This window comes from Drosophila ananassae, chromosome XR (assembly GCF_017639315.1).
Source record: "Drosophila ananassae strain 14024-0371.13 chromosome XR, ASM1763931v2, whole genome shotgun sequence".
Classification (NCBI taxonomy): Eukaryota; Metazoa; Arthropoda; class Insecta; order Diptera; family Drosophilidae; genus Drosophila; species Drosophila ananassae.
Window position 1 is genome coordinate 12,077,789 of NC_057932.1, and position 24,013 is coordinate 12,101,801.

A 24,013-nucleotide genomic window follows, 5' to 3' on the forward strand; every position below is an offset into this window, starting at 1 on the left:
TTGAAAATGTCCTCTCGGCCCGGAATTCGATTTCAGGCATGAATCAGGTCAGAAACCGCCCGGATTTCGAATCCGGATTCCGGCGTGAAAATTGTCTCGAAATCGCCCCTGATTCAGACCTGAATTTCAGAGCGGAATCAGCCCCGAAAAGAAAGCATGAATCAGCCATGAAAAAGAAGAAAAAAAAGAAAGAAAAAAAAAAATAAATTTAATATTATTCAATAAATTATTTTTAATACATACTGATTACTGTGTTAAAAATATTTGGAAACGCCCTTAATGATTCATTCACTCCGTCAATATTAAAGTCCACCAAAATCTGTTCGGAAAAAATTAGTTTTAAGCTTTGGGACAATTTGTTCCTGCCCAATAATGACTTTATTGCTTGAATCTACAAGATTCGAAAACAATAAATCTTAAAAAACAGGAAAGTAACGCTAACTTCGGATGGAGCCGAATTTGATTTTCCTTGCAGATAGGTAGCAGCTTATTTAATTATATATATATCGGATCGTATATACTTGGCCGATCTTTATTTATTCTTTATAGGGTCGGAGATGTCTCCATCACTGCGTTGCACACTTTTGACCAGAATTATAATACCCTCTGCATGGGTATAAAAACAAAAATGATGAGTTTCCATTAAAAGGAAACTTTCTTTCTTACATAGGCATGTACAGTCAGCGCCACAAAAAAAGCCGCACTTTGAAGGCTTACGAATTTTTACCTTTCAGGTCCTGTGGTTTCATTATATGATTGTGGATTCGCCCGATTTTTTTTTTAACAAGTTAACTGATGGTATGTTAATAAAAGTGTATACCAATTTTTATTTTAATTTTGTTTTTAATATTAAAAAAATGTTGTTTTTTGGGTTGACCCTAGTTTTAACGACTTATCACTATTATGGCAAACTTAAGGAAAAAATTCATAAAAGTTATAATAATGAAAAAATTCAACGAAAACTATTTTTTTTCAATTGAACACCTTGTTAACTATAAAAAAAAATTTAAATCTAGGCAATTTAACAATAGACATATTTTTTAATTTAGCTTAATACTTAGTAATTCCACCTTTGGCCCTAATTACAGCTTTTACCCTCTCGATCATAAAATCGTAAATGGAACACAAATATTCCTTCGTTATATCGTGTATTCCAACTTTTTCTATAATTTGATTTAGCTCTTCCATAGTTTTGGGCTTTTGCTTTCTTATTTTGGCACCCATATAGACCCAAAAATTCTGGATTGGATTAAGGTCTGGGCTGTTTCCTGGCCAATCTAAGGACTTCATGCCCAATTTCTCCATCAAATTTGTTATCTTTAGATAGAAAAATGTTAAATTTAACTAAATAAGTTGTTTTGATAACAATCGGACACTGAATAACTCAGAGATCGCGCTCGATAGCATGGTGCAGAATCATCCTGAAAAATGGGTTTTTCATCTTCTTCACTTATGGACTCAATGCTAGGCACAACTCCACTTAAAATTATTTCTTTGTATTTTTCTGCATTGACCATACCCTGAACCATTAAAATTGATTCAGATTTATATTTGGATATGCATCCCCCTACCATAACATACGGTGAATGCTTTACTGTAGCTATGCAGCAATTTGCAGAATAACGTTCCCCACGTTTACGGCGCACCTTGAGGATTCCATCAGATCCAATGAGATTAAATTTGGACTCATCTGAAAATAGTACTCTTGACCAATCAGAAGCAGTCCAATTTTCCTTGTCCTTGGCCCAGTTTAGACCATTTTTTTTCATTCGCGGATTCAAAAGTGGCTGTTTTGCAGGTGATCCTGCAAGCATTCCCGTAGAGTTAAGTCGACGTTGAACAGTTCGCTCCGAAATATCTTTTGAAAACTGTTCATGTACCTCAGATCTTATCTGCACTGCAGTTTTAAAACGATCCTGCAGGCTCGTTCTCATAATAAAGCGATCTTCACGTGGCGTGGTGCATTTTTTTTCACCTGTTCCTTTTTTCCTTTTTACTTCAGCTATCTAACGATATTTTTTTAAAAAACGACGCACTGAGCTTTCATTGAAATGTGTTTCAGCCGCTATTTGCCGATTTGACACATTTTGTTCAGCCAATAAAATAATTTTTTCTTTATCGCGATCAGTGAACAGCTTTTGCTTCGGCATGATTTTATAGGTGTCTTTACAAAAAAAATTCTACCAAAAGCAACTTAAGCAACAGCGCTCTTCAAATGACAAAATTATGTCGAAAATAGTCAAGGGAAACCCCCCTAAAAAAATAAGGCCCAGAGAATAAAATTTAGGAGAGGAGATAAAATTTAAGTGCGGCTTTTTTTGTGGCGCTGACTGTATGTTTCCTTCCTTAATCGCCCGTTCCAAATTAAAGAGTTCCAGGTCCCCTGGAACTGGAAAAGTTTGGCCTATGTTGATGCCTTTAGTTTCCCCTTTGAGGAAAACCCCAAGGAGAGCTGTCAATTTCGCCACTTGCTCTGTATTGGCCTTTAATTGTTCGGTAAGCTTTTTATTGCTCTCCTCCAACGAGGAGCGCAAAAGGCTCACCTCTGCCTTGAGGTTTGCTACTTCATCGCCCTTATCCTCTTTTGGTGCCGCTACTTTCCAATAATTCTATTGCGTGGGGTAAAATAAATTTAAAAAAAAAGAAAGGAAAGCTAACTTTGGGCGGATCCGAAGTTTATATACCCTTGCAGTTATTAACTATATATATATCAGATCGTATATAGTTGGCCGATCTTTACTGCGATCTTTCACTGCGTTGCACATTTTTGACCAAAATTATAATACCCTCTTCAAGGGTATAAATAAACATAAATATTCTTAATTATTATTATTTTATATTTGTTTACCGTCCATGTTGAAAACAACTTTCCTCAATTTTTTTGGGGGTTGGTCCGACATTCTAAAAAAAAGGTTTTTTTTATAGGTTTTGGCAATTAAATTAATCTGTATTGATATTTTGCTGCCTGTGGTCTTTCATGTGTTGGTGTCGATTGTGTGAGGTGATTCCTTATGGTAACCTGCTAATTATTTCTTAATCTATTTATTTGATGAGTTTTGATTTATTTATTTTGTTTTGAATACGCAAATGTTTTTTTTTTTTGGCCTTCGAACCATGGTAGGTGAATCTTCCTAGATACCCAAAGCGCCATCGGTAAGGGCATGCCCGATTCGTATTAGAAAATACGCCTAAATACGACTAAACACCTCCGTATTCAAAAAAAAATATGTATATAAAAAAAAAACCGAATGCTAAGTAAAACCTATGAATAATGCAAATATGGTGCTAGAACCAATTCGCCCTTATATGGCATCGCTACAGCTTTTCTTTGAAAATTTGAAACATTAAATCTTTCCTCTTTTGATGCCATATCAAAACTTCCTAAGCAAATACCTAAAGCTAAAGAAGTTACAGGGCTATCATAAAAGCTCCTAATATTTATCATCCTTCTACCTAAAATGAAAATTCCTTCTGTATCTGCTTCAAATCCATCTACCTCAATCGGGATGTTATCTAAAACAAAACAAAAACAATCTGGTCTTTTATTCCTAAGTGTGCATCCCTTTAATTTCAATAAATGACCAATAAGCTTTATATCCTCATCTTCCACACAGATTTTTCTATCCTTAACTACCTTCCTATAAATTTGCGGTAAAATATCTGTTGGCTTTCGGACAAATTTTTTTAAAGTGTGCAAATAATTTTCAAAAGAATAAGACGATCCTAAAACCGGATCTCCGATTTGTTTTATGGTGTCTTTTACATGAAGCAAGCCGTGAACATTGTGGGAGACACTGCTTTCTCCAAAAATTATAGGAAAATTAGCAACAAACAGATCCAGCATCCGTTGAGCCGTTTCCAAGTTGGAATCTCGCTGGACGTGAGATGAAAGCATCCTGTATGAAAAGTGCAACAAAAGGAATAAATAATACTGGTCACCATTAACTGTATCTTTAAGAGATACAATGCCAGTGTACTAAAGAAATTTCCGAAATTCTGTGGCTTTCCAATGTGGAAATTCATTCAATGTTCTCGGCTTGGGTGCAAACTCTCCTGGAACATGACTGTGCATTGATTCTTGAACTTCTGATATTATTTTTTATTCAATTTTGAAACTATATATTATTTTTCTAATTTATTATTATTAATTCTATTCAAAAATTTTCGCATGACGCCTAATTCAATAAGGTGCATGCAATCCAAAGGGACTTTTGTTACCATCAAGACCCCCAGTTTTTCAAAAACGGACTGAAAAGCTAAATATTCTACTTTATGATGGTGACGGTATGTCCTGTCACGAAAATTTTCATCTGTAATCAATTCACCACGTTCAGTGCTGAATGTCAATACAGAATCTATTTTTTGGATGCATTTGCTACAGCTGTGACTGGACGTATGTCCAGGAGTACCAGTAAGAAATGCCCTAGCAGGTGCATCCCAAACGATTGCTCTAATATTTATAAAAATTTGTTTATTTGAAATGGTTAAACCATTTTTAATAATCTCGGACAACTCAGACACAAAATTAGACAAAAATTCTTCGCAATTAAGGGGCTTATTATGACCATTAAAAACTCCAATTGGCAATACGGGACGGGTGGAAATATTATTAATTCTAATTAAAACAGGCCATAGTTGCGCCCTAGGACTTTTAAAAAGAGGAAGTCCGTCAATATTTAAATCAATGCTCAGACAATCAGGTAATCGGGGATAAACTGATAATTTACTTAATTGTTTGGATAATCCGATATGCAAGTAGGAGCCGCCCGCTACTTTACTAATATCGGGTTTTCCGAACAATTAAATTTATAAAAGGGCTTAACATTCATCTTATGAGAATTCAGAATCTCAATAAGATCTATATCACATTATCTTGTTGGCTTATGCTTTAAATACCAATCTTTTAATTGATTATTTAAATCACAACCACCATGATCGTGTCCACCTAAGCTACCAATGTCTACTACATTATCTCCTATTTCTTGTTGACCTATTATTGGCTCCAAAGGAACCCTATTGCCTCTTGCACTTGGTTCTAAATCTGCGCCCTCATTTCCTATTATACTGTGACTTAGAGCCTCCCTCTCTTTTTCCTAACAGACGACGCATTTGTTTGGAGCCAACTTTTTTATTATTATTACTCATATTTTTAAAACAAAAAGTTTACAAAAATCCCTAAACATTTGCGTATTTTATTTTTTTTATTTATTTTTGTATATTTTATTTTTTTTTTATATATTGTTATTAATATTGTTGGAATACCCCTATTCAATTATCAAAAATACCATTTATCGATATATGTATATAGATTTAAGCTAATTCTAATACTGAACGTCTGCTCACTCTGAAGTGCCATCGCTATCTTCCTCTTGTTGCTTGATCAAATGTTCATGTGGTGCGGTGTTGAGCCGAAAATAATGATGTGAATATAAAAGATCTTGTGTTTTTCATATTTAACATAAAACGGTCTATTGATCTCAATATTTCAATAGGTTATGGGCCCAGACCATGCCTAATAGAATTTAAATTAATACGCGGTTTTTTTTGTATATATGTACATACATATATGCCGTTGCAGATTCTTGTGAAATTCATTTTTCTGCAAAGTCTCTATACCATTACAACGTGTGGTGAAATTAGTTTTGATTTTATATTTTGAAATTCTTGTGTGCGTACATATGTATAGGTGATACAAGTAATGGAGAAATTGAAACAAAACATAAAAGCGTTTAACGGAGATCAGAACTCCGTATGGAAGTTTCGAGTTCGCTCATTGCGTGCAAAAATAGATATTCTTAGAGTTGTAGATGAGGAAAAGCCTGATAGTGAGGATGCCAATTGGGTCAATGATAATAGAAGTGCAAAAAGTGTGCTCATTGAGCACTTAAGTGATTCATTCTTTCGCATCTAGGGACGTCACAGCTCGTCACAGCATGCCACGAAGCGTGGTGTCGTATGATTGCAGAATGATTATGAAATACACTGGAGGATGTGCTGTATTCCGAGGAGGCTGCTGGAAATCTCATATCGGTCAAACGGCTATAAGAGGCTGGTTTGACAACCCAGTTTGACAGTGATGGTATCACCATATCGAAGAATGGAATGACAATCATAAAGAATTCAGGTATGTTAAAAAACGTACCAATTATTAAATTGCAAGCGTTCATTGTTTGTAAAGAATCCAACAATTATAGATTATGAAATGAGAGGTTTGGGCAGATTAGCAATGATAAACTATTAGAAATAAAGAAGAACAATTTATTCAATGATACAAGCCTTATTAATAGTTTAAGTTATCAGAGGAAATTTGTGAACCTTGTTTGAGCGGAAAACAAGCTAGGCTTTCGTTTAACCAATTTAAGGATAAAAGACATATTACGCGACCCCTGTTTATAATACATTCTGACGTGTGTGGACCTATCACCAGTTTCTTTAGATGAGAAGAACTATGAATCCAATATGATTAATTCTAGAGCCTTCAAATAGGAAATTTTCCCGAATGATAGTAAGGAAAATAATAGCTTCCCGAATGATAGTACGGAAAATGAGAATATCCTGAATGAGAGTAAGGAAAGTGAAAATATCCTGAATGATAGTACGGAAAATGAGAATATCCTGAATGATAGTACGGAAAGTGAAAATATCCTGAATGAAAGTAAGGGATGTGAATAAGAGAAATTTCCTAATGAAAGTAGGAAAAGAAAGCAAGTTGATCCTCTAAATGAAAATAAAAGACATATTGATGGCATTGACAACAATAGGAATGGTGCTGTAACAAATAAAAGAAGTGAAAGGTTATAGAAAAACTGCCTTTCACTTCATCAACTTATATGTTGATGATGTGGTCATAGCTACACACAATACAAATAGGATGAATAACTTTAAAAAATATTTAATGGAAAAGTTTAGAATGACTGACTTGAAAGAAGTACGACATTTCATAGGCATAAGAGTAGAAATATGCGAAGATAAAATTTTGTTGAGTCAATCTGTCTACATTAAGGGATTTATAGATAAACTTAATATGAGTAATTGTAATCCGGTAAATACCCCTCTATTATCTAAACTAAATTATGATGCGCTTAACTCAGATGAAAGCTGTAGCGCACCATGTCGAAAATTTTATTGAATGCCTAATGTACGTAATGCTATGTACACGACCCGACTTGACTACTGCAGTAAATATCTTGATAAATTGTTCTTCTTTATTTCTAATAGTTTATCATTGCTAATGTGCCTCTCATTTCATAATCTATAATTGTTGGATTCCTTACAAACAATGTATGCTTGCAATTTAATAATAGCAGTAAAAATAATTCAGAGCTATGGCTCTGAATGGTTAAAAAGGGTCCTCAGATATTTGAAGGGTACCATTGATTTGGGGGAAGGTTACTGGGGCACAACAGGTTATCTATTTAATATGTTCGAACCAAATTTAATTTGTTGGAATACAAAAAGGCAAAACTCAGTAGCAGCCTCATCAACTGAAGCTGAGTATATGGCTCTGTATGAAGCCGTAAGAGAGGCTGAAGTCCCCTTTAAATAGTGTCCATATTAGAATTGTAATACCAATTTAAATTTATGAGGACAACCAAGGTTGTATAAGCATAGCAAATAACCCATCATGTCACAAGGGAACAAAACATATTGATATTAAATATCATTTTGTAAGAGAGCGAGTTGAATCTAATGAAATTTGTCTTGAGTATATTTCGACAGATAATCAAATAGCAGATGTCTTCACCAAGCCATTACACAGTGGTCGCTGCCATAGGCCAAAAATAAGAAAATTGATTTTGAGTTATTCTAGCGAAAACCGGTTTTACTATTAGCTAATTGTCCAAAGTTTATGATGCAAAATAGTCTGCTTGGATTTTCTAACGGGACTTTCTAAAAATAGAATGACAAAAGCGAACTTATATTAATGCACTTTCAATTTGTCCGCAGTGGAGTACACACGCCAAATTAACTTGCCCAAAGATCTAGAAATGTGTTGGATGCCCTAATTAAGGACATAAAAAATAAGGGATATGAGCCGGATTTGGAAGAATCCCAAAAACAAGTTATCTATGTTTGTAAGAAGCTTGCATAATTTTGGCAAATCGTCCAGCGGAAACAAGGAATATTTTTGAAAAAATATTCTGAATGGCTTGAGTGCAAAGAAATTATTATTTTAAAATGCAGTTCGCCACCAAAAGTTTCTAATTTATATCGTGGACGTCCAAAGAAGGATTTCACTGAGATTTTAAATAGGACGAAACGCCGACGCATAGCAGAGGTTGCGGTTCGAGATGAGTCTGCTGCATCTCTTTTACGGATGTCTGATTTCCAAGGGAATAAATCAATTTCCGAAATAAGTATTGAAGAAGTTTTAGCTGTTTTCATGGAATGCCAACTTACGAAACACCAATATTTAGTGCTACGTATATTCATTAACTCAAAATTATCATTTTCATTGTTGCCCAGCTATGACCAAGTTTTGTGTGCTAAAAGAAAAGCTATCCGGATAATATTACAGTCAGCGATTCTCAAGCAGAAGTTGAGCTTCAAAGCTTATTAAATCACACTGCTGAACGCATATTGGAACTTCAAAAAGAGGTTATCTACGATATAAATGATGACCATTTGATTTTATTTGGAAAATGGGGATTCGATGGAAGCACTGGTCATGCTGAATATAAACAGACGATGATGGATAGCGACTTAGCAGACAGCAATATGTTTGTTACATCATATGTGCCCCTTAGAATGGTTACAAAATCGGACCATTCCAAGATTATTTGGAAGAATCCAAGGCCATCTTCGACTCGATATTGCAGACCAATCCGGTTCCAATTTAAAAAGGAGACGACTCAGCTTTGCCTAGATGAAGAAGCGTATTTTGAACACAAGATTGTAACCTTAAAACTAGCAAAGTTGAAATACAAAATCGAAAAAGAAATATCGATCATTCCTTGCAACTTACCATGGTTGATGGTAAAGTTTGTAATGCATTAAGTGAAACAACATCTACAAACTGCTACATATGTAATGCCAAGCTAACAGAAATGAACAACCTAGAAGTTTGTTAAACAAAAGAAGTTAATGAGGAGCGATTTGAGTTTGGACTGTCACCGCTTCATGCGTATATTCGATTTTTTGAATATTTTCTTCATGTATCGTACAGATTGGACGAAAAAGTGTGGCAAATTCGATCCCAAGAGGCTAAAGATAAGATTTCATTGAGAAAAAAATGTATTCAAGATGAGTTCAGGGCTAAAATGGGTCTATTAGTAGATCAACGTAGAACTGGAGGAAGCGGTACATCTAATGATGGCAACACAGCCAGAAAATTCTTCAGTAATCCTGAAATATCTGCCGAGATAACTGGAATTGATAAGAATTTAACCCTTTATATGGCCGTGATGCATATCTGCAACATACCGTTTGAATTCAACTATTTCATAGTGTTTATAAAGAAAGTGACATGTGTTAGTGTGATGTCATAATGCAACAAGGCTTTTTTTTATTAGTATGACCTGATCCCACTCTACCATGAGTTTTGACAACATAAGTTTACTTTTCCCGCCAATTTTGTGAAACAAGCACGTGAGCTCCGTTCCAAACTTTCAATTACAAATATTTCTTAAAATACAACTTATTTGTTTAAACAAAACTGCACAATTGAAAAGGTATTTATGTTTATAATGCATGTGCAGCCGAGTTTTTATGTTATGGTTTATGTGTTACGTGAAAATAGTGAGTATCGTTGTGTTGCAGATATACATCAAACTGCTTTTCAGAGATAATTTGTGCAGTCTCAGTTTTGATGTATATATGCAACATTTATTTGTTTGTGATGTTATGTTTTATGTGTTTTTATATACAATTATTTGGTATTTATTGTCTTTGTCGTCTGTGTTATATGTTCATCTATGGAACCAAAGTTATGTTATGTTTCAAATGGTATATACTATTGTATTACATAGGAATAATGTCAGAAAAAGGATTAACGCCTTCGCAAATAGAAAGTTTTTTTAATAGCGTGGATAGCGAGGATGATCTCGACTTTTCTGCTGATGACGAAAGCGATTACTATCCCAATAAAGAAGATTTTGAGACCTCAGATGACGAAGTTTTGGAAAATCAAGTTGAACTCCCTACCGACTTGAATGTTCCAAGCAAGGATGTCAACGATGTTGCGACTTCTAGCAAAAAGGACCTAAGAAGGAATTTGCTATGGAGACAACGCAGTTTGATTTTGAATGAGAACCAACTTCAGCTGCTCACGAGCACTGCGTTACCTCCGGAACTAATGGAGCTGTCCCAGCCTATTCAATTTTTTTCGTATCTATTTCCTAAAAAAGTTTTTGAGAATATTTCGAATGAAACTAACCTTTACATTCATCAAAAGAGCCAAACGCAAATATTACTTTTACTCCTTTGGATATTCAACAGTTTGTTGGAATTGTGTTGTATATGTCCATTTCACGACTTCCAAAATGTGCCCTTTACTGGTCTGCAAGTATTGGAATACCGACAATTCAAAACATTATGTCACAAAAAACATTTGAAACAATCAGACGTCACATTCATTTCAACAACAATGATAATAATCTGCCTTTGACTGATTCCCGTCATGATCGGCTTTTCAAAATACGACCACTTATTCAGGAAATTAATAACAATTTTGGAAAAGTACCTAAGGAACAGTTTTTGTGTGTCGACGAACAGATTTGTTCAACAAAAGCAAGATCACATATGAAACGGTACAATCCTAACAAGCCTCATAAATGGGGATATAAAATATATATAAAAACAACGGGACTTTCTAAAAATAGAATGACAAAAGCGAACTTATATTAATGCACTTTCAATTTGTCCGCAGTGGAGTACACACGCCAAATTAACTTGCCCAAAGATCTAGAAATGTGTTGGATGCCCTAATTAAGGACATAAAAAATAAGGGATATGAGCCGGATTTGGAAGAATCCCAAAAACAAGTTATCTATGTTTGTAAGAAGCTTGCATAATTTTGGCAAATCGTCCAGCGGAAACAAGGAATATTTTTGAAAAAATATTCTGAATGGCTTGAGTGCAAAGAAATTATTATTTTAAAATGCAGTTCGCCACCAAAAGTTTCTAATTTATATCGTGGACGTCCAAAGAAGGATTTCACTGAGATTTTAAATAGGACGAAACGCCGACGCATAGCAGAGGTTGCGGTTCGAGATGAGTCTGCTGCATCTCTTTTACGGATGTCTGATTTCCAAGGGAATAAATCAATTTCCGAAATAAGTATTGAAGAAGTTTTAGCTGTTTTCATGGAATGCCAACTTACGAAACACCAATATTTAGTGCTACGTATATTCATTAACTCAAAATTATCATTTTCATTGTTGCCCAGCTATGACCAAGTTTTGTGTGCTAAAAGAAAAGCTATCCGGATAATATTACAGTCAGCGATTCTCAAGCAGAAGTTGAGCTTCAAAGCTTATTAAATCACACTGCTGAACGCATATTGGAACTTCAAAAAGAGGTTATCTACGATATAAATGATGACCATTTGATTTTATTTGGAAAATGGGGATTCGATGGAAGCACTGGTCATGCTGAATATAAACAGACGATGATGGATAGCGACTTAGCAGACAGCAATATGTTTGTTACATCATATGTGCCCCTTAGAATGGTTACAAAATCGGACCATTCCAAGATTATTTGGAAGAATCCAAGGCCATCTTCGACTCGATATTGCAGACCAATCCGGTTCCAATTTAAAAAGGAGACGACTCAGCTTTGCCTAGATGAAGAAGCGTATTTTGAACACAAGATTGTAACCTTAAAACTAGCAAAGTTGAAATACAAAATCGAAAAAGAAATATCGATCATTCCTTGCAACTTACCATGGTTGATGGTAAAGTTTGTAATGCATTAAGTGAAACAACATCTACAAACTGCTACATATGTAATGCCAAGCTAACAGAAATGAACAACCTAGAAGTTTGTTAAACAAAAGAAGTTAATGAGGAGCGATTTGAGTTTGGACTGTCACCGCTTCATGCGTATATTCGATTTTTTGAATATTTTCTTCATGTATGGTACAGATTGGACGAAAAAGTGTGGCAAATTCGATCCCAAGAGGCTAAAGATAAGATTTCATTGAGAAAAAAATGTATTCAAGATGAGTTCAGGGCTAAAATGGGTCTATTAGTAGATCAACGTAGAACTGGAGGAAGCGGTACATCTAATGATGGCAACACAGCCAGAAAATTCTTCAGTAATCCTGAAATATCTGCCGAGATAACTGGAATTGATAAGAATTTAACCCTTTATATGGCCGTGATGCATATCTGCAACATACCGTTTGAATTCAACTATTTCATAGTGTTTATAAAGAAAGTGACATGTGTTAGTGTGATGTCATAATGCAACAAGGCTTTTTTTTATTAGTATGACCTGATCCCACTCTACCATGAGTTTTGACAACATAAGTTTACTTTTCCCGCCAATTTTGTGAAACAAGCACGTGAGCTCCGTTCCAAACTTTCAATTACAAATATTTCTTAAAATACAACTTATTTGTTTAAACAAAACTGCACAATTGAAAAGGTATTTATGTTTATAATGCATGTGCAGCCGAGTTTTTATGTTATGGTTTATGTGTTACGTGAAAATAGTGAGTATCGTTGTGTTGCAGATATACATCAAACTGCTTTTCAGAGATAATTTGTGCAGTCTCAGTTTTGATGTATATATGCAACATTTATTTGTTTGTGATGTTATGTTTTATGTGTTTTTATATACAATTATTTGGTATTTATTGTCTTTGTCGTCTGTGTTATATGTTCATCTATGGAACCAAAGTTATGTTATGTTTCAAATGGTATATACTATTGTATTACATAGGAATAATGTCAGAAAAAGGATTAACGCCTTCGCAAATAGAAAGTTTTTTTAATAGCGTGGATAGCGAGGATGATCTCGACTTTTCTGCTGATGACGAAAGCGATTACTATCCCAATAAAGAAGATTTTGAGACCTCAGATGACGAAGTTTTGGAAAATCAAGTTGAACTCCCTACCGACTTGAATGTTCCAAGCAAGGATGTCAACGATGTTGCGACTTCTAGCAAAAAGGACCTAAGAAGGAATTTGCTATGGAGACAACGCAGTTTGATTTTGAATGAGAACCAACTTCAGCTGCTCACGAGCACTGCGTTACCTCCGGAACTAATGGAGCTGTCCCAGCCTATTCAATTTTTTTCGTATCTATTTCCTAAAAAAGTTTTTGAGAATATTTCGAATGAAACTAACCTTTACATTCATCAAAAGAGCCAAACGCAAATATTACTTTTACTCCTTTGGATATTCAACAGTTTGTTGGAATTGTGTTGTATATGTCCATTTCACGACTTCCAAAATGTGCCCTTTACTGGTCTGCAAGTATTGGAATACCGACAATTCAAAACATTATGTCACAAAAAACATTTGAAACAATCAGACGTCACATTCATTTCAACAACAATGATAATAATCTGCCTTTGACTGATTCCCGTCATGATCGGCTTTTCAAAATACGACCACTTATTCAGGAAATTAATAACAATTTTGGAAAAGTACCTAAGGAACAGTTTTTGTGTGTCGACGAACAGATTTGTTCAACAAAAGCAAGATCACATATGAAACGGTACAATCCTAACAAGCCTCATAAATGGGGATATAAAATATATGTTTTAAGCGGTAATTCGGGCTTCTGCTATAAATTCGAGATTGATTCTGGCAATGAAAACGTAGTACTACTTAACGAGCCAGATCTAGGAGCAGCATCAAATTGTGTTGTAAGATTGGCCAGAGAAGTCCCCAGGCATCAGAATTTTCGCCTATATTTTGACAATTATTTTAATTCATTACCTCTTTTAAAGTATTTGGCGGAAAGCGGGATCTTAGCGTTGGGTACAATTCGAAAGAACAGAATCCCTAATTTCGAATCCATGGAGAATATTCACCTAAAGAAAAATCCTCGCGGCACGTCTGTGGAGTATGTCGCTGATTTTGGTGGAGTAGACATATCTTGCACCTCATGGGTGGATAATAAAATAGTTTCATTGGCATCGAACTACGCTGGAATAGTTCCCACAGACACTGCCCGCCGATTCAACAAGGCCAAAAAGGAATATATACAAATTGACCGTCCTTTCGCTGTAGCACAATACAACAGTTATATGGGAGGCGTTGATCTGATCGACAGTATAATCGGAAGATATAAAATTTTATTGAGAAGCAAACGTTGGCAAGTCAGAATCTTTTATCATTTACTGGACCTTACAATCAGCAACGCTTGGTTGTTGTATAAACGTGTTATGAAGGCAAATGGATATCCTGGAAAAGTTTTAAGTTCATCAGACTTTCGGCTTGATATCGCAGAAGTGCTAACAAAAGTTAACACTAAATCAAAATTGGGTAAACGAAGTTCCGTCATTGAAAATGAATTGCAGCTAAAGAAGCAGAGAGGTCCAACTCAGCATGTACCAAACCAAATGGTACGACAGGATCAGGTTGGACATTGGCCAATTTGGGCAGACAAAAGAATAAGATGCAAGTTTCCAAACTGTGCAGGATATTCTCAAGTCATGTGCAACAAATGTGGAGTAGCTTTATGCTTCAATAAAAGAAATAATTGTTTCACCAATTTTCACTTAAATTAAACAGTAATTTAAGCGCCTTATAGCAAATATTATAATAAAATTTACGTTTTATCTATGTAAACTGAGCACTGAAACTATTAAATATATTATGAATTCAAATATTTTGTTTAATGCACTAAAAACATTACAAATATATTCATTTATGTTAAATAAATTTTTGGATTATATTAAGTTTAATTTTGAACCCAAGCATATTTGATGTATTTATGCAACATATCCTTTATCCTTAATAAAAGTGTAAAAAATCAAAAATCGGGAAAACGAAAAAAAAGTGTATTTTTTATTTTTAATTATATATCTAAAAACAAAAACCGCATCAAAATCGGAGTTTATGCCATATGAAGGGTTAATAATTCGAGTCGCAACTTTGTTGCAAGCGCTATCTTCGGGCTACAAAATAAATTCAGCAAAATTTGGCGACTATGCTCTAGAAACCGCAAAGCAGCTGATTGATAACTCCCCCATTGGTTCATAAAGTTTTACTTCATGCTCCAAACCATTCTTTATTATCGATTGGAGAGCTTTCTGAGGAAGCCGCTGAGGCAAGAATTAAAGATATTAAAAAATTTCGATTGCAGCATACGCTCAAAATTTCACGAGTCGCTTCAAATACAGATTTATTTAACAGATTGCTTTTAAGCTCTGACCCATTTATTAGTGGGAAAGAAAAATTTCTTATATCCAAAAATCACCGTTACTAGAGACAACCATTTCCTTACTAAATGAAACAATTTAACAATTTGTACGAGTTTATGATTTCGTAATATTGTTCGTTTTCTACTTAAATATATTATTATTGTTTTGTTATCATAACTTTTTTTATGAGGTTGGCGTGGGAGTGGAGTTGAGAAATCACTCCAATATTTTTGTATTCTAGTTCTAAGTTTGTAAATAACTTACAGTAAAAATATAAGCCTAATCTGACAAGTGCTTTTATGACTGCTCTCTCATGAAAGCGTTACCACTGATGCAATCGTTCCTATGGAAGCTATAGGATATAGTGGTACGATCTGGTAAATATTTTTATAGTATATTCATAATATCTCTAGATTTTTGGTGAAAGTTTCAAAGCTATAGCACACCTAGAAGTATTTATGGCCGCGGCTCCACACAAGCCCGACCACTGTGCATTACCAGCGGCCAAACTCATGGAAATGCGAGAGAAACTGGGACTACACAAACATACAGATATCTAAATGAACGTCGATTCTGTAAATTGATTTTATTTTAACTTTAAGTTAACTTTAACTTAACATCAATAAGTCCTTGAATATTACTTTAAATATTAGACACTGAAGTCGTCATGTAAATTATAAATTTAACGGTTAGGAATATGAATATTACTTTGTAAACTAATTAGTTAATAATTGATCTGTTCGGGTTTTTTCTGGGTTTTTCCCGGTACCTTTGCTGCAAATGCTGGATCAGATTGCACCCCAGAATCCACACCAACCACATTAGAATAAGTATTATATTAATGAATTATTATTTGAAAACTTATGGATGTTATTTTTGAAAGGGGCGTGTTGGAATACCCCTAATCAACTATCAAAAATACCATTTATCAATATATATAGATTTAAGCTTTTTCTAATACTGAACGTCTGGTCACTCTGAAGTGCCATCGCTCTCTTCCTCTTGTTGCTTGATTAAATGTACTTGTGGTGTGGTGTTGAGCCGAAAAGAATAAAGTGAGCAAATTAATATATAAAAGATCTTGTGTCTTTCATATTTAATATAAAACGGTTAATATTCATCTAAATATTTCAATAAATATTATAAGTATTTATTTTTATAATAAAAAAAAATATATACATATATATATTAGAATTAGAATTAATATGCATAAGTTAAATTTTTTGTATACGGTGTATTGCTGGTGGTAATGATTATATCTTGTAATTATTTATAAAATTTAAAAAAAAATTTAATTTAATTATGTTCAAATTTTTTTTCAGTGTAATGTTTTTTTCGGGTCTTTCTTGCATCTCTCCATTAAATTTTTTTTGTCGATGCGCGCAATTTTCTCATTACCTCCTCACACCGCACATATTTATATTTTCAATAAGTTATAATATCCCAGAAGTACCAATCCCCCACGATTCACCCTGGATCCCCCCGGATCACCCCGGAACCCAACCGGAAAGCTAGAACAAGCGGCTCGGAATTTTGTACTGAAATTTTTGAAAATGTCCTCTCGGCCCGGAATTCGATTTCAGGCATGAATCAGGTCAGAAACCGCCCGGATTTCGAATCCGGATTCCGGCGTGAAAATTGTCTCGAAATCGCCCCTGATTCAGACCTGAATTTCAGAGCGGAATCAGCCCCGAAAAGAAAGCATGAATCAGCCATGAAAAAGAAGCCTGAATCGGGCATGAAAAATATCGATGAATCACCCATGAAAAACATGGATGAATCCGACCTGATTCCCATTCCCAATTAAAATAACAATGTTATATACCCTTTATCATATAATTTTAGTATTTATTCTTTGTTTTTATATTTTTTTTACTATATATATTTTTAATGCATGATAACGCTAGCCCAAGTGCTTTTTCAGGCGGTTGTGTATCTTCCAGCAACTCGATAGCCTCTATAAAAAAAAATAAATTTAATATTATTCAATAAATTATTTTTAATACATACTGATTACTGTGTTAAAAATATTTGGAAACGCCCTTAATGATTCATTCACTCCGTCAATATTAAAGTCCACCAAAATCTGTTCGGAAAAAATTAGTTTTAAGCTTTGGGACAATTTGTTCCTGCCCAATAATGACTTTATTGCTTGAATCTACAAGATTCGAAAACAATAAATCTTAAAAAACAGGAAAGTAACGCTAACTTCGGATGGAGCCGAATTTGATTTTCCTTGCAGATAGGTAGCAGCTTATTTAATTATATATATATCGGATCGTATATACTTGGCCGATCTTTATTTATTCTTTATAGGGTCGGAGATGTCTCCATCACTGCGTTGCACACTTTTGACCAGAATTATAATACCCTCTGCATGGGTATAAAAACAAAAATGATGAGTTTCCATTAAAAGGAAACTTTCTTTCTTACATAGGCATGTACAGTCAGCGCCACAAAAAAAGCCGCACTTTGAAGGCTTACGAATTTTTACCTTTCAGGTCCTGTGGTTTCATTATATGATTGTGGATTCGCCCGATTTTTTTTTTAACAAGTTAACTGATGGTATGTTAATAAAAGTGTATACCAATTTTTATTTTAATTTTGTTTTTAATATTAAAAAAATGTTGTTTTTTGGGTTGACCCTAGTTTTAACGACTTATCACTATTATGGCAAACTTAAGGAAAAAATTCATAAAAGTTATAATAATGAAAAAATTCAACGAAAACTATTTTTTTTCAATTGAACACCTTGTTAACTATAAAAAAAAATTTAAATCTAGGCAATTTAACAATAGACATATTTTTTAATTTAGCTTAATACTTAGTAATTCCACCTTTGGCCCTAATTACAGCTTTTACCCTCTCGATCATAAAATCGTAAATGGAACACAAATATTCCTTCGTTATATCGTGTATTCCAACTTTTTCTATAATTTATTTAAATTTTATTTAAATATTTAGCTCTTTCATAGTTTTGGGCTTTTGCTTTCTTATTTTGGCACCCATATAGACCCAAAAATTCTGGATTGGATTAAGGTCTGGGCTGTTTCCTGGCCAATCTAAGGACTTCATGCCCAATTTCTCCATCAAATTTGTTATCTTTAGATAGAAAAATGTTAAATTTAACTAAATAAGTTGTTTTGATAACAATCGGACACTGAATAACTCAGAGATCGCGCTCGATAGCATGGTGCAGAATCATCCTGAAAAATGGGTTTTTCATCTTCTTCACTTATGGACTCAATGCTAGGCACAACTCCACTTAAAATTATTTCTTTGTATTTTTCTGCATTGACCATACCCTGAACCATTAAAATTGATTCAGATTTATATTTGGATATGCATCCCCCTACCATAACATACGGTGAATGCTTTACTGTAGCTATGCAGCAATTTGCAGAATAACGTTCCCCACGTTTACGGCGCACCTTGAGGATTCCATCAGATCCAATGAGATTAAATTTGGACTCATCTGAAAATAGTACTCTTGACCAATCAGAAGCAGTCCAATTTTCCTTGTCCTTGGCCCAGTTTAGACCATTTTTTTTCATTCGCGGATTCAAAAGTGGCTGTTTTGCAGGTGATCCTGCAAGCATTCCCGTAGAGTTAAGTCGACGCTGAACAGTTCGCTCCGAAATATCTTTTGAAAACTGTTCATGTACCTCAGATCTTATCTGCACTGCAGTTTTAAAACGATCCTGCAGGCTCGTTCTCATAATAAAGCGATCTTCACGTGGCGTGGTGCATTTTTTTTCACCTGTTCCTTTTTTCCTTTTTACTTCAGCTATCTAACGATATTTTTTTAAAAAACGACGCACTGAGCTTTCATTGAAATGTGTTTCAGCCGCTATTTGCCGATTTGACACATTTTGTTCAGCCAATAAAATAATTTTTTCTTTATCGCGATCAGTGAACAGCTTTTGCTTCGGCATGATTTTATAGGTGTCTTTACAAAAAAAATTCTACCAAAAGCAACTTAAGCAACAGCGCTCTTCAAATGACAAAATTATGTCGAAAATAGTCAAGGGAAACCCCCCTAAAAAAATAAGGCCCAGAGAATAAAATTTAGGAGAGGAGATAAAATTTAAGTGCGGCTTTTTTTGTGGCGCTGACTGTATGTTTCCTTCCTTAATCGCCCGTTCCAAATTAAAGAGTTCCAGGTCCCCTGGAACTGGAAAAGTTTGGCCTATGTTGATGCCTTTAGTTTCCTTTTTGAGGAAAACCCCAAGGAGAGCTGTCAATTTCGCCACTTGCTCTGTATTGGCCTTTAATTGTTCGGTAAGCTTTTTATTGCTCTCCTCCAACGAGGAGCGCAAAAGGCTCACCTCTGCCTTGAGGTTTGCTACTTCATCGCCCTTATCCTCTTTTGGTGCCGCTACTTTCCAATAATTCTATTGCGTGGGGTAAAATAAATTTAAAAAAAAAGAAAGGAAAGCTAACTTTGGGCGGATCCGAAGTTTATATACCCTTGCAGTTATTAACTATATATATATCAGATCGTATATAGTTGGCCGATCTTTACTGCGATCTTTCACTGCGTTGCACATTTTTGACCAAAATTATAATACCCTCTTCAAGGGTATAAATAAACATAAATATTCTTAATTATTATTATTTTATATTTGTTTACCGTCCATGTTGAAAACAACTTTCCTCAATTTTTTTGGGGGTTGGTCCGACATTCTAAAAAAAAGGTTTTTTTTATAGGTTTTGGCAATTAAATTAATCTGTATTGATATTTTGCTGCCTGTGGTCTTTCATGTGTTGGTGTCGATTGTGTGAGGTGATTCCTTATGGTAACCTGCTAATTATTTCTTAATCTATTTATTTGATGAGTTTTGATTTATTTATTTTGTTTTGAATACGCAAATGTTTTTTTTTTTTGGCCTTCGAACCATGGTAGGTGAATCTTCCTAGATACCCAAAGCGCCATCGGTAAGGGCATGCCCGATTCGTATTAGAAAATACGCCTAAATACGACTAAACACCTCCGTATTCAAAAAAAAATATGTATATAAAAAAAAAACCGAATGCTAAGTAAAACCTATGAATAATGCAAATATGGTGCTAGAACCAATTCGCCCTTATATGGCATCGCTACAGCTTTTCTTTGAAAATTTGAAACATTAAATCTTTCCTCTTTTGATGCCATATCAAAACTTCCTAAGCAAATACCTAAAGCTAAAGAAGTTACAGGGCTATCATAAAAGCTCCTAATATTTATCATCCTTCTACCTAAAATGAAAATTCCTTCTGTATCTGCTTCAAATCCATCTACCTCAATCGGGATGTTATCTAAAACAAAACAAAAACAATCTGGTCTTTTATTCCTAAGTGTGCATCCCTTTAATTTCAATAAATGACCAATAAGCTTTATATCCTCATCTTCCACACAGATTTTTCTATCCTTAACTACCTTCCTATAAATTTGCGGTAAAATATCTGTTGGCTTTCGGACAAATTTTTTTAAAGTGTGCAAATAATTTTCAAAAGAATAAGACGATCCTAAAACCGGATCTCCGATTTGTTTTATGGTGTCTTTTACATGAAGCAAGCCGTGAACATTGTGGGAGACACTGCTTTCTCCAAAAATTATAGGAAAATTAGCAACAAACAGATCCAGCATCCGTTGAGCCGTTTCCAAGTTGGAATCTCGCTGGACGTGAGATGAAAGCATCCTGTATGAAAAGTGCAACAAAAGGAATAAATAATACTGGTCACCATTAACTGTATCTTTAAGAGATACAATGCCAGTGTACTAAAGAAATTTCCGAAATTCTGTGGCTTTCCAATGTGGAAATTCATTCAATGTTCTCGGCTTGGGTGCAAACTCTCCTGGAACATGACTGTGCATTGATTCTTGAACTTCTGATATTATTTTTTATTCAATTTTGAAACTATATATTATTTTTCTAATTTATTATTATTAATTCTATTCAAAAATTTTCGCATGACGCCTAATTCAATAAGGTGCATGCAATCCAAAGGGACTTTTGTTACCATCAAGACCCCCAGTTTTTCAAAAACGGACTGAAAAGCTAAATATTCTACTTTATGATGGTGACGGTATGTCCTGTCACGAAAATTTTCATCTGTAATCAATTCACCACGTTCAGTGCTGAATGTCAATACAGAATCTATTTTTTGGATGCATTTGCTACAGCTGTGACTGGACGTATGTCCAGGAGTACCAGTAAGAAATGCCCTAGCAGGTGCATCCCAAACGATTGCTCTAATATTTATAAAAATTTGTTTATTTGAAATGGTTAAACCATTTTTAATAATCTCGGACAACTCAGACACAAAATTAGACAAAAATTCTTCGCAATTAAGGGGCTTATTATGACCATTAAAAACTCCAATTGGCAATACGGGACGGGTGGAAATATTATTAATTCTAATTAAAATAGGCCATAGTTGCGCCCTAGGACTTTTAAAAAGAGGAAGTCCGTCAATATTTAAATCAATGCTCAGACAATCAGGTAATCGGGGATAAACTGATAATTTACTTAATTGTTTGGATAATCCGATATGCAAGTAGGAACCGCCCGCTACTTTACTAATATCGGGTTTTTCCGAACAATTAAATTTATAAAAGGGCTTAACATTCATCTTATGAGAATTCAGAATCTCAATAAGATCTATAGCACATGATCCTGTTGGCTTATGTTTTAAATACCAATCTTTTAATTGATTATTTAAATCACAACCACCATGATCGTGTCCACCTAAGCTACCAATGTCTACTACATTATCTCCTATTTCTTGTTGACCTATTATTGGCTCCAAAGGAACCCTATTGCCTCTTGCACTTGGTTCTAAATCTGCGCCCTCATTTCCTATTATACTGTGACTTAGAGCCTCCCTCTCTTTTTCCTAACAGACAACGCATTTGTTTGGAGCCAACTTTTTTATTATTATTACTCATATTTTTAAAACAAAAAGTTTACAAAAATCCCTAAACATTTGCGTATTTTATTTTTTTTATTTATTTTTGTATATTTTATTTTTTTTTATATATTGTTATTAATATTGTTGGAATACCCTATTCAATTATCAAAAATACCATTTATCGATATATGTATATAGATTTAAGCTAATTCTAATACTGAACGTCTGCTCACTCTGAAGTGCCATCGCTATCTTCCTCTTGTTGCTTGATCAAATGTTCATGTGGTGCGGTGTTGAGCCGAAAATAATGATGTGAATATAAAAGATCTTGTGTTTTTCATATTTAACATAAAACGGTCTATTGATCTCAATATTTCAATAGGTTATGGGCCCAGACCATGCCTAATAGAATTTAAATTAATACGCGGTTTTTTTTGTATATATGTACATACATATATGCCGTTGCAGATTCTTGTGAAATTCATTTTTCTGCAAAGTCTCTATACCATTACAACGTGTGGTGAAATTAGTTTTGATTTTATATTTTGGAATTCTTGTGTGCGTATGTATAGGTGATACAAGTAATGGAGAAATTGAAACAAAACATAAAAGCGTTTAACGGAGATCAGAACTCCGTATGGAAGTTTCGAGTTCGCTCATTGCGTGCAAAAATAGATATTCTTAGAGTTGTAGATGAGGAAAAGCCTGATAGTGAGGATGCCAATTGGGTCAATGATAATAGAAGTGCAAAAAGTGTGCTCATTGAGCACTTAAGTGATTCATTCTTTCGCATCTAGGGACGTCACAGCTCGTCACAGCATGCCACGAAGCGTGGTGTCGTATGATTGCAGAATGATTATGAAATACACTGGAGGATGTGCTGTATTCCGAGGAGGCTGCTGGAAATCTCATATCGGTCAAACGGCTATAAGAGGCTGGTTTGACAACCCAGTTTGACAGTGATGGTATCACCATATCGAAGAATGGAATGACAATCATAAAGAATTCAGGTATGTTAAAAAACGTACCAATTATTAAATTGCAAGCGTTCATGGTATGTAAAGAATCCAACAATTATAGATTATGAAATGAGAGGTTTGGGCAGATTAGCAATGATAAACTATTAGAAATAAAGAAGAACAATTTATTCAATGATACAAGCCTTATTAATAGTTTGAAGTTATCAGAGGAAATTTGTGAACCTTGTTTGAGCGGAAAACAAGCTAGGCTTTCGTTTAACCAATTTAAGGATAAAAGACATATTACGCGACCCCTGTTTATAATACATTCTGACGTGTGTGGACCTATCACCAGTTTCTTTAGATGAGAAGAACTATGAATCCAATATGATTAATTCTAGAGCCTTCAAATAGGAAATTTTTCCGAATGATAGTAAGGAAAATAATAGCTTCCAGAATGATAGTACGGAAAATGAGAATATCCTGAATGAGAGTAAGGAAAGTGAAAATATCCTGAATGATAGTACGGAAAATGAGAATATCCTGAATGATAGTACGGAAAGTGAAAATATCCTGAATGAAAGTAAGGGATGTGAATAAGAGAAATTTCCTAATGAAAGTAGGAAAAGAAAGCAAGTTGATCCTCTAAATGAAAATAAAAGACATATTGATGGCATTGACAACAATAGGAATGGTGCTGTAACAAATAAAAGAAGTGAAAGGTTATAGAAAAACTGCCTTTCACTTCATCAACTTATATGTTGATGATGTGGTCATAGCTACACACAATACAAATAGGATGAATAACTTTAAAAAATATTTAATGGAAAAGTTTAGA

At 34.4% G+C, this 24,013-nt stretch overlaps 1 protein-coding gene and 2 long non-coding RNA genes across 3 annotated transcripts; 2 read left to right on the plus strand and 1 right to left on the minus strand.

Moving 5' to 3' along the window:
- The first annotated feature begins 9,393 nt into the window (after positions 1 to 9,393).
- On the plus strand, positions 9,394 to 10,489 carry LOC123257644. Its single transcript, XR_006507769.1, has 2 exons — positions 9,394 to 9,588; positions 9,969 to 10,489. It is a non-coding gene; the product is annotated as an uncharacterized LOC123257644 (long non-coding RNA).
- A 1,824-nt stretch (positions 10,490 to 12,313) lies between these two features.
- On the plus strand, positions 12,314 to 14,969 carry LOC123257623 (piggyBac transposable element-derived protein 1-like). Its single transcript, XM_044717374.1, has 3 exons — positions 12,314 to 12,508; positions 12,889 to 13,902; positions 14,140 to 14,969. Exons 2-3 carry the CDS (start codon positions 13,379 to 13,381, stop codon positions 14,684 to 14,686), a joined length of 1,071 nt encoding a protein of 356 aa, XP_044573309.1. The 5' UTR covers positions 12,314 to 12,508; positions 12,889 to 13,378; the 3' UTR covers positions 14,687 to 14,969.
- A 2,177-nt stretch (positions 14,970 to 17,146) lies between these two features.
- LOC116655302 lies at positions 17,147 to 20,006 on the minus strand. Its single transcript, XR_004310433.1, has 3 exons — positions 19,956 to 20,006; positions 17,333 to 17,408; positions 17,147 to 17,279 (listed from the first exon to the last, which is right to left on the minus strand). It is a non-coding gene; the product is annotated as an uncharacterized LOC116655302 (long non-coding RNA).
- Between the last annotated feature and the right edge of the window lie 4,007 nt (positions 20,007 to 24,013).